The sequence below is a fragment of the Lissotriton helveticus genome, chromosome 8, assembly GCF_964261635.1.
Source record: "Lissotriton helveticus chromosome 8, aLisHel1.1, whole genome shotgun sequence".
Classification (NCBI taxonomy): domain Eukaryota; kingdom Metazoa; phylum Chordata; class Amphibia; order Caudata; family Salamandridae; genus Lissotriton; species Lissotriton helveticus.
Window position 1 is genome coordinate 72,377,837 of NC_136069.1, and position 13,664 is coordinate 72,391,500.

At 44.6% G+C, this 13,664-nt stretch overlaps 1 protein-coding gene across 1 annotated transcript in view; it reads right to left on the reverse strand.

The window, feature by feature from the left end:
* The window catches only part of CFAP91 (cilia and flagella associated protein 91), a 449,409-nt gene that overhangs the window by 302,432 nt on the left and 133,313 nt on the right, over positions 1 to 13,664 (reverse strand). Inside the window, exon 5 of the mRNA XM_078656654.1 lies at positions 1,849 to 1,905. Coding sequence (XP_078512780.1) covers positions 1,849 to 1,905 — 57 coding nt within the window. The remainder of the gene's footprint in view (positions 1 to 1,848; positions 1,906 to 13,664) is intronic.

Genomic DNA, 13,664 nt, shown 5'->3' on the forward strand with positions numbered 1-13,664 from the left:
ATTTCCTACAGCCTTGCTAACAAATCACTCTTTTCCTGCTCTGTGGCGTCATGCTCCTCTATTGGCTATTGAAGTCAGTTTCCCTTGACGTAAACTGAAGTCTCTTTTCTTTTAAAAGCCCAGTGTGAATTGCATCTCTTCTCTCTCCCCTTTTAATTTTCTTTCTAACTATCCTCATGTCAGCCCCTATTCTCAGAACCTTATATTAAGTGGCTGAGTTGAGCTATTCTTTTTTTTGCTTTTTATAAATCTTTTTATTAAACGTAAACGAAATCGGTACATACAAAAAGCAATTATAGAATATCACGCATTTTACATGAGTTCCAAGTCAAATATTTACGCAATTGGCTACAATCTTAACAAGTTCAATCTATGCATCAATATATCTCCTTACAACCCCCTATATGTTTGCCAGGCCTCCCAGATTTTCTCTCCCTTCTTAGGGCATCCTCTACTTTTATATATTGTGACTTCCGCCAGCCAACACTAATCGAGATTGTTCTCCCACTCCTCTCCCGTAGCGATTTCTGTCGCTCCCCATTTCCGTGCTACATTTCGTTTAGCCACCATAGCCGCTAATGTAAGCCATTTAATCACGTAAATGTAAATGTAAATGTACATGGATTTGTATAGCGCAAATCACCACTGGTTTCTAAGCGCTTGCTTAGGGAACCCGTCCTGGTATTCCCCTGTGAGATACCCCGGCAGGGTATCCACAAGGTGAAAGCCAGGCATCCCGCCGCGAGGGGCCGTTGTGACTAGGCCAATCGTCGTTCCCAGTTGTTATCAGGAGGAGCCATTTAGGTTCCAACAGGAGAGCTATTCTTTAAATGGAAAAATGTCAAGCACCATGTTTGCCCCTATCCACAAACATTTTATTCTTGAAGAGGGGAGCCTTGCCTGTGGATATTAAGAAGTTAGCCACTCTTACAGACGAAAACCTTCCTGAATCAACGGTTGATGTTTCACTTTCTTTTAAAAACAACACACATTCCATGAGGCTGAACAATGGGACATTTAGAAGCATATATTTGACACCATAGCCTATCTATTTCTAAATGTGTACTAAAACACTAGATACCAGTGCTTGATGTGTGCCAATGTTTTCAGGTGGTGGAGAATAAAACTCATTTCTGGAGTCCAGGAATTATTTTTGATCAACAAATGTTGACCACGAGCAAGAGTCAAAAAGGGAGAAAACAGAAAGTAGGAGGAGAGAGAGAGAGAGAAAAACAGGGACAAGGGGAGAAGGCAGGGATAAAAAAGAACTTGCAAAAATGAGAAAAAGAGACAGGAACTGCAGGGTGGTGGACGAAAAGAGGCATGAGGTGGCATAAAGACTAGGCAATCGTGGTATTCTACAATTCCGGCATTCTGCTTCACCGACAGCAGTGCCGGACACCAAAACTTTGGGCCCCTGCACGTATTTCTTTTTTACAAATTAATGACACCATTGACAACTCAGATCTGCGTTTGATTGATAATGCCGGCCAAGAAGGCTGGCAACATGGAGGCACTGGAGGACAAGGATGCATTCAATGACGGTCCTCAGAAGATGAGAGTAGAAGAAAAACAACAGATAAAACCACCCTTGTATTTCGAAGACATTTTACTGAGAAACTAAGGCACTGATTTAGCGTTTGGGGGACGATTATCTGTCACAAACATGACAGATATCCCGTCAGCCTTATTACAAGTACATTATATCCTATGGCACTGGAAATAAGGTGGCAGAGATATTTGTCACCTTTGTGACCGGGTAACTGTCTGACAAACTCTAAATCAGGCCCTCAGTCCCAACCTCTAGTTCATAATAATATAACATATCTGTCCATGAATCCTACTCACCTGCCCATCTCAAGAAGGATATGTGGTGGAATTTGTTGAACAAAGGGAATTAAGGGGCTGAAAAAAACACAAAATCAATTAATTGATGCAGCTGAGGTGAAGTACAGAGAAACAAGCCAAACAGTAAATAAAGGGGAGCATTAAATCAACAAAAGTCTCTTTAATTAATTTCTTATTCCTCAAGATCGCAGGAGTGGCATCAGTTATAAGTTGATGTAGAACAGCATTGGATATATCAAGCAGACAGAGTCAAACCTAATCTACCGTTACTACTAAAGTGTTTATTCGTCACACAGAAGTTATCACCAAGTTATTCTAAACATATTACACATGCATCATGCTATGCAGATTCTATATGGTTTCTATGTTCTTCTTGGGAATGGGGTGCAAGATATTGTAGGAACTGGAACTGAATATGGCTGGGCGAAGAGCCAGTGAAGATTAAGCATCTCAAGCATCTTTACAGAATATTAAGTCTGGATGCCATTCTATTACCTTTCCACCACCACATCACATTCTTCACTCTGTATTTAGCCATGAAGAGTGCCAGTACAGTAGGTCTCCTGACAAGGAGGGAATTTCCTTGATTCAATCCAGCAATGCAAGCACACAAAAAGGTGTTATCTGGTTTTGCGTAATTTTCCAATGGCACAAAATATTTCAACCAAAATCTCAAATGTCTCTATGTCTCAAGAGTAAATGTATGCTTTTCTGATCTGCCATGCTTATTTTGAAAACAAGTCCTTTCTCAATGTTCTCTTGCCTTCATCTCAAGAATCTATCCAGTAAAGTTTTTTTAAAGTTTATGTTGTAGTGTAGTTTTCACCACTAAGGTAAAATGTGAAAGAGACACCGATTGAAAGCACTGGATGACACGAAGCAAACACTGGTGGTGACTCCTATTGCGAGGGGACTCATAGTCCCAGGACGTGGTGCGAGGAGGATTTTCCCCTGCGTCACGCGCTGGATGGCGCTGTTGACCTCCCGCGGCGCGGGACGCACACGGTCAAAGCCGGGGCCAAGGGCCGGCCCGTCCCTGCCGTCAGAGGCTGGAGGAGGCTGGGCTGGGCCCACCACCTTGGCGATCACCGAACCGTTAGGGGCAGCAGCGTTACTGTGACATTGCACCAAGCTGGAACACTTGAATAGCCTTAGGTGAGCACATGACATATGAGGAGCAGGTAGGAAAATTTGGTGCATCTTTCCCTACATGTACTTTGTGACCTCTAAATTGTACTGCTGAAGCAGGGGGTACAGGGCCAACCCACGTTGTTACACTGTGAGAGCGTTTTTTGACCTTGTGTCTCTTAGCTATCTTGGCCAACAGCACGCTCACTGATTTCATCATACTATCGTAGCTTTGAGCGGACTTCGTCCTAGCTTGGGGCAGAAATGGGGAAATGTAAAGTGGCTACATTGTCCACATAGGTCTCTGCAAGCATGGTAGTTACCATGAACTCTTTCTCGCAGAGGGCGGCTGGGGTCCTTGACAAAGAGATTGAGCTGGCGACCCGGCATCTCTCTCGCCCCCCCGTTAATCGCCTTCTTTCAAGTCCCTCTAAAATGCTGGTGATCTCTGAATGTGCTCCACGATTGCCCTCTATATCGCCAACGCAAGATCTTGGTGACATGTCTAGTTGTGAGGCTGGCCAATCCATACCCCTTTCACCCCTACTCGCATCCTTGTGGCCAAACCACTTCTCTCCCAGGAGCGGGTCAGTGGCACCCCCGTTAAACCACCCGCTGCCTTTCCCTCAATCCCAGATGGGAGGGCTAGAGGAGGAGCAGTGGCTGGCTCTGGCGCAAAAAGAAAGGGCTCTATGATCGGGGGGGAAGTCAAGAGGCCGAGAGCTGAGGATACGCATCAAAAAGCACACCACTAGCAAGACTTTGCAAAGGCGGATATGGTGGCTACGCTGGAATCCTTTTTAGGCTTGTTACGGGCTATACAAGACTCGAAACTAGATCCAGTTATGCAGCGCTTTACCTCTATAGAACTGGGACTTTTCAGCCTGAATCAGTGTACTTCATCAAGGGAGCAGGCACCTCATGTGGAACCCAATACCTCTGCTGGCTGTCTCATCACTGAGGCCCCCAACCTGGATGTTCAACACATAAGACACAGGGAGCAGCCGCTACTACAAAATCCCTAAATGGGGCGCGCCACTTATCCCCCGTGGTGCATGCGGTCTCCGCAGCCCCCACAAATTCATGTGGGCCCATCAGCAGGGCCAGTAGGAGGGGCCCCTTCCATGGAACAACTTATCTCAAGAAATTTTAATGTGGGGAAAACAACTAATGGTGGGTAGGGGAGCTCAAAGCAGAACCTAGTAACCTTCCACCCGAATCAACACCGTACGTTGCGGTCTTGGGCAACGTGCCATGACTTTCACCGGGTGTTACAGAAGACTTATCTAAATTAAAGAACAAAGTCATGCATTGTTTGACCTGTAATACCACCTTGGGCCTAAGGGTGGCAAAATATATCAACATGGTGCATAGGATTAACTGGGTAGGGAGGTCTAAAAGACTTGTAAGGGAGATTGTGTCATCATCAACTTTACTAGACCTCATGTCGTGGAAAGTATTCTAGCTTCAACTACCCTTAGTACCCCCTTTGGCCCTCACTTGACTATAATGTCCATTCCCCTAGGTTTCTTTTTATAAACCTGTGCCTAGTGGCTGGAACAACACGATCTACACTAAACAGGCACCGCATGATGGACAGATGACCGACCCCCGCTTTTAATGCTTTCTAATAGCTTTGCACCTTTGGGTTCCATGGATGCCTGTGATTGAGTGAGTGGGGCAGTTCCTGTGGAAACGGGGACATTAAATAACCAGCATAATCGCTCCTGGCAAGGCTGTAACTCCTTGGAAGGAAAGGACTGCAAGTTAATTTCTTGGAATATCGCTGGCCTGGCAAACAAGTTTCTCGACCCTGCATTGATTTTATTCATAAAAAAGTTTAATGTGATCTGTTTACAGGAAACTTGGGCAAATGAGAATAGCTTTCCCTTGCATGGGTTACAAGTCTTTTTTTGTACCTGCTATTACCTCGAGATCAGGAAGATCTAAGGATGGTCTAGTAATTTATGTTTCTCTAGCAACAGAACAGAACAGTGTCCGTGTTGCCCACAGATAACCCCAGTGTGCAATCATTGTTGCTGAGTAAAGGGTCTTGTAAATTGGTGTTTTTCAATTTTTATAATGCTACTTCTTCTTCTCCGGATATCTGTAACATATCTTTGTTGGGTTCCTTTTTAAGGAATCAGTTCACTGCAGTTCACAACAATCTAATAATTGCTGGAGATTTTAATACCCATCTATGTGGGGATCTAAGGAGAACTGGCAAGGAGAACTGGCCATATTGACCTGGGTTGCCCACAAGTGAAGGGCATCCATTTTGAGCACACCCCTTAGGCTGATTCCCTTAACGTCCTAGTAAATCAATGTGACTTAACCTCGGCCATGTGTAAACTGGAACCTTCCAGAAAGGATCTTCTCCCCTTTTCCTTGGGGTGGGGAAGTGATTCATTTATTGTTTTAATATTTGTGTCAACCCCTCTCTTTTATCTGAGCTCAGATTTTTCTATTGAGGACAGCATATATAGCGATCATAATCCTCTATGTGCTTAAATTAGCTGGCCACTATTAGCCCCATCTAAGGGGGCAGAGAAGAGGGGGGCTATTGAAAGCTACGGATGGGAGCAGAAGGCTAAAATGGGCTTAGATAATCCCAGTCATTCCAGGAATCGGTATCTGCCTTGTGTCAGAAAGAGTTACCAATTTGTATAGCCTCGTTGGCGGATCCACTTGCCGTTATAGAGGCATTCAAGGTCATTTTGTGCACAATAACAGACCTCCTTAGTTTCCCAGAGCGGCAACCTTCTGTTTTGGCCCCGAGATGGTTCGATTCTAACTCCTCTCGTGCATCTAGGAAACTGAAGGAACCCTAGACCGAGGGACATTGCACTAATTAAGATCCGTAGAAGGGCATATAAACCTGAATTAGCTAGATGAAAGGCAGCACTGAAGGAGGAAGCATGGAGGGAGCTAATCAAAGTAAGCACACTAAAGAGTAGCTCAAAGTTCTGGAGCATCATAAACAGCCCCTTTTTGCTGAGGATGCAGGAAATATATTGGGGGCCCATATAACGGAGGACGAATGGGTGTACTATTTTGAGAACATGTTTCAGTGCCCTCCCCCCCCCCCAACAGGCACACACCTACCAGTTGAGTTGCAGGGAAATCCGCCTTGGTCTTTTCAGTAGAAGAGGTTAGGAAGGGTATTGTTGGGCTGTCTAGCAATAAAGTGCCAGGACCAGATGACATTCCACCTGATCTTTACGAATCCAATTTGAATCTTTGGGCACCAGCTCCTATAGCTGTCATTATTGCCACAGTAAAAACCATCACCCCTGGTTCCTGGGTCACATCTACTATAGTATGAGTATTTAAAGGGGGTAATAGAGATAGCAACCATTGCTATTGGCCAATCTACCTGTTGAACTCAGTGGTCAAGTTGGTTGGTTGTATTCTTTTAGATAGGCTGACCTGCTGGGCAGAAGATATTAACATTCTTGCTGATGCCTAGTATGGCTTTCGCCTGGGACGGTCGACCATGGACCAGTGTTCAAACTTATTTATGATTCCTAACAAGTACACGGTCGCCTGCCCTGGCACCATCTACCTGGCCTTCATGGATCTGTCATCCGTGTTTGATCGCGTAAATAGAACAGAGCTTTGGCAGCCCATGTTGTCCATCGGGGTGGATGGTGATATTGTTCATTTCCTGCAGGACTTACATAGACACCAAGGCTGAGGTTTGATACACTCAAGACTTAAAGTTTACTCGCCAGTTTTCTATCAAAAGAGGAGTCCGAAAGGGGTGTATCTTGGCCCCTTTCTTTGGTTAATTTATATGTCAGTAAACTGGAGAAGGTTTTAGTGGAGTCTAAGGTAGATTATCCCTAGGGGGGGGCGTTTTAATGTATGCAGATGATGCGGTCCTTATGGCCCGGATCACAAGAGGGTTGCAAACACTTCTTAACGCATTTACCTAATTTATGGAGGATTTGGATTTGCTGATAAAAAATCCCAAATCCTATGTGATGCCGTTGGCATCACACACAAGAAAGCATTATCACTTCCTGGTCGGATCTGCTCAGGTTCCACGCACAGATACATGTTCCTATCTGGGGTTCCTGTTAGATGACCAGATAAAATGGGGGCCATTAAAACAAAGAAACAAAGGAGATTTAGTGCGCACCTACACATCCATTTTTAACTTTGCCTCAAGACTAAGTAGGAGACTGACCGGAGCTCGCATGCAGATATATTGGGCAAAGTGTGTCGCTAAAGTTTCCTATGGTAGTGAAATCTGGGGTACCACCGCCCAGGAGGCACACCAAGTGGTTGAAAATAGCTTTTGAAATGCCTTCTATGTGTAACTCAGGAAACCTCAACCCTTGAGGTCCATTAAGAGTTGGGGATGTCCTACCTCTGTGACCTGCTGGCTATCAGCCCCTGTTTCTGTGGTGTGGTTAAAGATCTGGCTGAGTCAGGGAACAACTTTAAACAAATTGATCCTGAAGGATTGTATGGCCCTTGACCATGCCCACCACATCCCCTGGCTTCAGTATGTAAAGGGCTGTTTCTTGAGCTTGCGGAGAGCTGACTTATTTTCCAACTCAGAATGAGTGAACAGAAAAGGCCTGGGGTAGGCAAGGGAGTTGTTCTTTAGACAAAGGACCTTAGACAGGGAAGATCAAGAGCTGAGGAGGCTGAGGAAGCCTAGTGTACGTAGATTTGTCATCCTGAAAACTGTGCAATCCGCCGAACAATATCTTCTGGGGCCTCTAGTCGTTTTGTTATTGACTAGGTTCCGTTTTGATCCCTTTTACCTCCTGCTGGTGCAGCCATGTGGGTGTAGTAGGGGTCAGAGCCTAGAGTCCTGTGGCTCCGACGGTAGGTCTTCACAGGACATGCTCCATTTTATAATGTTTTGTAATTATTATGAGGTACCCCAGAAAACTTTTAATGTCCCCATTTTGAAAAAGTTGGAGTTCAGGAAGGTGCGACCTGCCTTCACCTTTTTACAAATGTTATCTTGCAATACCGTCTTTTATGTCCTCAATTTTATTTTAAAAAAGCTGTCCGGCTCAGAGCCGGTTGCGATTAACCGTCAGGGGTTTACAAGCGTTGGTTAAAACGTGTCCTTGTATGTATTGCTAGGTTATATCTAGTCCGTGTGGGGGCATTGTTTTATATCTTTTTAAAGATAAATTATACATTCACTTTATATATTGCTTTTATGTATAGTATTTGATGTAATTAAGTAGCTCTGTTTACAGAGAAACCTTTTTATACATACTGTTTCATCAGACTTTTATGGTTTTATATAGAAACTGAATAAAGTGAAGTGAAAGAAAGCACTGGATTCCTTTTCACTTTGTCTCAAAGTTCAAAGAGGGAAGAATATTGCTTTGGTGAAAGGATGCACATAAGGTACGCTCATATGTTTGAATGCAGAAAGGTATTGCCTCCGTTTGAGAGGCTCGTTTAGTACTGTTAACAGAGTAGTCAGTTTTAAATGCTGTATGAACAGCCGTTCAGATGTAAGAAAGTGGAACCCTCCTGTAAGCAAAGTGGTGACAATCTAAGTTTACATATTTGTGCGATCAGAAGTGACCATTTAAACAATAAGATTTATTTGTGTAGCATTTTGTAAGATAACTTGATTATTAAAAGCAAACATTCCCGAATGTCATGTGGGCAAGTGGGTGGATGAGGTGACAGTGGCTCCCAATGGGTTGAAATACCTTGGGGTTTTTCTGGCGTCCTCCCAAGCACTGTCATGGGAGAGGAACTTGGCAACACTGTGGATACAGATTAAAACGCAGACCCGGTCATGGGTACACCTGCCACTCTCTTTGCTTGGCAGATCAGCCATTTTTAAGATGGTCTCTCTACCCCGCCTGTTATATCAACTCCAAAATCACCCATACCTGATACCATACACCTGGTTTCAGCAACTGAATACTACCCTTAGACATTTTCTCTGGGACGGGGGCCCCACTCGTGTAGCATTAAAAACATGTTTCCAGTCTACATATTGTGGGGGCCTTACAACACCGGATGTCGAGTCATACTACGCGGCCTCGCACCTCCTCATCCTAAATGATTGGTGGTATGGCAATAGAGGCGAGCCTGCCTACGCAGTTGAAGGCTGGCTGATGTGCAATATGTTACTACATACAATCCTATATGACAACCAGACACTGAAGGTACTGCCACCGGCAACCCCTACAGTATTACAGATCTAGAAAAAATCACTACAACAAATGGGGTTGTGGGCTAGACTTACAAGAGAAGCACCTCTCTGGTATAATGGTCTACTTCCCCAGCTGTTGGGGTTAGTGGGGTTTCCGGTTGGGAGGCTATCGGTATATCTACGATTGGAGATGTTCTCCGCTGTGGAGTCCTGAAGTACTTTCAGGAACTCCAACAGGAATACGAAATGCCCAGATCGCAGATTTATAAATATCTCCATTTCCGCCATGCCTTTTCCCCCTATCTTGCACGCCTGGAAACTATACCCGAGTTCAACCCTATCGAGGCCAAAGTATTTATGGGTGAGCTTGGAGAACATAAGATCATCAAGAATATATCGGACATTGATTACGAACAATCTCACTACCCTTAGCAAAACACACGCGGCCTCGCAGGAAGACTTGGGTCCCTTGGATGAGGATGACTGGACCAAGGCACTCGACTACCCGCAGGGCGCTGCCACTGCGGCACGACTGCGGCTAATACGATTTAAATACTTACATAGGGTATATAACACTAGATACAGACTCTGGCATACTGGACTAATCGATTCTCCTCTCTGCCAACGGTGCCGCACCATGGATGGCACCTTTATTCATACTGTGTGACAGTGCTCTGCGCTTTCTAAGTTTTGGCGGGGTGTACATACATGTATGTCGGAGGTCTTAAGATGGGATATCCCAAACTTACCACAATTGACCTTGCTCCCTATCACAGATGACATTGGGGGTAACATATACAAATGACATTTATTGCTCCTTGGTTTAACACTGGCAAAATGCGATATAGCTAAAGCTTGGAAAGATGCCTTCCCACCATCAGTGGCAACATGGAAAAAGGGTCTTGACTTTTGTATGGGGTTGGAAATACCAGTGTATAAAGCTTGCGGATGCCCTCAAAAACATTTTGAAAGATCTGGTAGAAATGGGCGGGGTCTATGTTTTGGAGCCCGTCCCAGATGCATACATAGACTATAGATAGACAAATGTCGAATGATGTGGGAAAAGTATAATTGTAATTGTTCATCTGCACGACCAGGGGGTTATGTACAGCTTGCAGCCGAATTCCTATCAAATGTTGACACTACTGTTTATCATTGGGGAAATGTGATTGATTATATTTGTTTTTCAATTGTTGCATTTGAATTAAAAAATCGACATCACTTATGTTACTATATATATTCTACTGTCTGGAAACCTGGTCGTCTTAGAACAGCTGCGTCTGTCGACAATAACATTTGTTGTGAAAAAAAAAGCAAACAAGTTTAACTGTTGTGCCATACATGATGGGTACCCCGGGTCTCTTGACCTGTCATTGCAGCGAGTAAGACCAGAATTTATGGGCACAAGTGCTCAGAACCCAAAAAGCAAGTCTCGCCATTTTACTGGAATGGTTGGGGAGTCTAACAGTTACCCACTTGATCTGGGGCCACAAGAATTCATGTGTCACAGAAAAGAATTTAGATGCTGCACCTCCCTGCCTTCCAACAACAAGGAGGTTCCGCTGGAAAGAACACAGAAATGCAGACTCCTTAATGGGTGACTCGCTGCCAGTAGGAGGGTTCTACAACAGAAGCACAGAGATGCAGGTGAGACCCCTTTACCCACGATAGGTTCAACTTAACTGGACTCACCGTTCAGTGGTGTCTTTGGCGTCATCAGCAATGGAAGACAAATGACCTTGATCTCCCCCACAAGCCTTTCACCTACCTCTCTATCCACCGCCCAGCTAGCTTCCATGCTCCACTACTCCCCACCAGGGAGCAAACCCCACCCTGTGCCAGCAGGTAGCACAAAAAACCCTATGTCTTAAGGTTCAGGCTGACAACCTCATCACCCCTTGTATGCTTTTTTTAGGTATGTTTGACTCAAGTAACAAAAAAGGTGGCTCACCACTGCCCTCCTGCTAACATTGCCAGTCAACAAGGGCGAGGGAAGTTGAACTGCTGCACACAGGCTGTAGGTCTTCTTCATGTGGCATATGGCCCTAATAACTGGCTACAATCCCAAACCTGCTCATGGGTAGCAGCAGTTTCACAATGCACCCTGTGCTGTCCTCTCTTTTCTCCTCCTTCTGTCACAACTCTTGAATCCCTTTTACCATACAGCTTTGTGGGTCACCGTTGCCTGGGGGCCATGTTTGTCTAGTTTCTTTCATTTGGTCCATCTGGAGAGTGAGGTGGTCTCCTTTTCAACTCATGACCTCTGCTGTGTAGTAAAATTCGATAAACAACAAAGATGGCCAGGAAGATAAATTCAAATTATTGACGCCACACCTAGCCAATAATCCTAAGCGGGCAACATTTTAGTTCTGATCATTTTACTTCTTTACATTTTTTTTTTTATTCAAATGTGCAAAAAGAAACACTGTTGTCAAACACATTAAACACCATCAATACAAATACATATTACAAATACTAAGAAATGAAAAACATTCATATAGACACCATATATACACACACAAGGGGGGGATGCCTCCAAATATAACATTTATGGGGCACCAGTCCAAATATCATAAATACACAAACAAGCGGCCATTCAATAGTTTGTTAAGGCCTGCCTGTCTACTACACTGGAAACTGTTTTGTATAAGGGTCTGATTTGCAGGAAAAGATTATTTAAACTGTGTTTCTGCAACACCCATTATGATTCATATTCCAGCGTAGAGTCAACGCGTTTCGAACCCTCACAATATTCAGGGGTTCTCCTCAGGACAGGGACTGGAGGTGGCCTGTCTGTCTTTTTCTCTGGGCTGCTGTCTACCCTTCACAGTAGGGCGAAGGATCTTTGTAGCTTGAAACCTTTCTTTTTGGTGCATGGTCCCTTGTTTCTTCAGCGTGTCGCGCTAAGCTGGAAAAATGGAAGCGCTGCGCTCTGAACTTGACGTAGTTGAGAGTTCAGAGTGGGGGATGCGGCGAGACTACTTGCGTTTCCGAGAGCGAGACATGTTTTTTAAATTGTTTTCGGTACAGCAGTTGTTGTTTCAACTTCCGTGTTTGTTCGTCCTAGGTTCTGACGCTGACGCGCATCACGTGATCCTCTTTTGGTTCCACTGTGTAGTAAAATTCAACATTAATGTAAGTTAACTTTTGTGGGTTGTTATCTCAGTTCGCCCACGCCACTACGCATTCTCCATCTCTTTGTATTCTGACATAAAGTGCACATTTTTAATCCATTTATTTTGGCACGTTAGGACTGTTGCAACTCAGTTTACCTTGATCAATCAGGTCAAACTCCAGCGTACGCAGAATTATGCAGCTCGGTATTGCTCTGGGTCCAAAGTTAAGGGATCACATTTCCCAGCTCTGGCCGCTCTTAGGCTACAGGTGAAGGAACGAATCATGTCCAAATTTCTGGATCTCACTCACAAAGTGATTTAAAGTCCCAGCCTTTCTCTGCTGCACCAGTGCATCAACTGGTATAACCTTAAATTGCTGCCTAGATCTTGGGGCCAATCTCTTCTTGAGATACCGAAATATCAGTTCACAACTTTAGGTGGAAGAGCTTTTTCTGTGGCCGCAGGGACTGAACAGAATTCTCTCCTTCTCCAACTCCAGCAGGATTCAGACCTCTGCAAGTGTAGAAGACTTTGCTTTTCCGTCAACCATGCTAGCTTCCTGTTCCTTTGAATTTTGTCTCTGATAGAATGCTGTTAGATTACTTTATTCTTTCCCATCGCCAAGACACCCAGGGTGTACATTGCACTTAGTAAGAACTTAACCTAAACTAACATACCAAGGTGGTACTGGTGGTGTGGTCCTGGGCACACTGAGCTGTCTGCAAGAATGCAAACAATGACACAAAAAGACAATGCCCATTTGGTAGTGGAAAAATGTGTGTAAGGAACGGTCAAAGGGCACACTCTAAAGCCAGTGTCCACTGGGCACAGTGCATGCCTGTGCCTTGCAGACAGGGTGGACTAGTGTGCCCAGTGCCCTCTGGGTAGTGTGCGTATCCCCAAAGGTGGTGCCCAGTGAGAACCGAGGATGGCAGTCAGCACTTTCTGGGCAGGAGATAAAAAGGTGCAGCCAGTAGATACCTGCATTGTGTAATTAATGAAGTAGATTACTGTGAAACCAGAAGATATCACTTAGAGACTTATGCTCAAATGAGTCCAGGAGATGTGGCCTAGTGGCTACAGCTGCTGGCGTTGGAACAAAGGACACCAGGTTTGAATCCCAGCCTCACAGAGAAAAGGCGCTGAATCTAGTTAAAAGAATTACCTATCCTCATAGCAATTAATCCCAGTTAGAAGGAGGCAGGCTGACTTTCAGCCCAGAGCTGTCCTGGCACAGTAGCCCTACCGCGTACCACCAGAGTGTAGAATCAGGGACAAAGGGAAGCTACGGGTGGTGGTGACCAACAGAGGAACACTGCTCTAGGCTAAATGAGCCAATGTAGAGTACATTATGAACATCTATACATTCTATCTACATCAGTGTGCTCTTATCAACCTAAATCAAACTAACTACTGAACTTAAA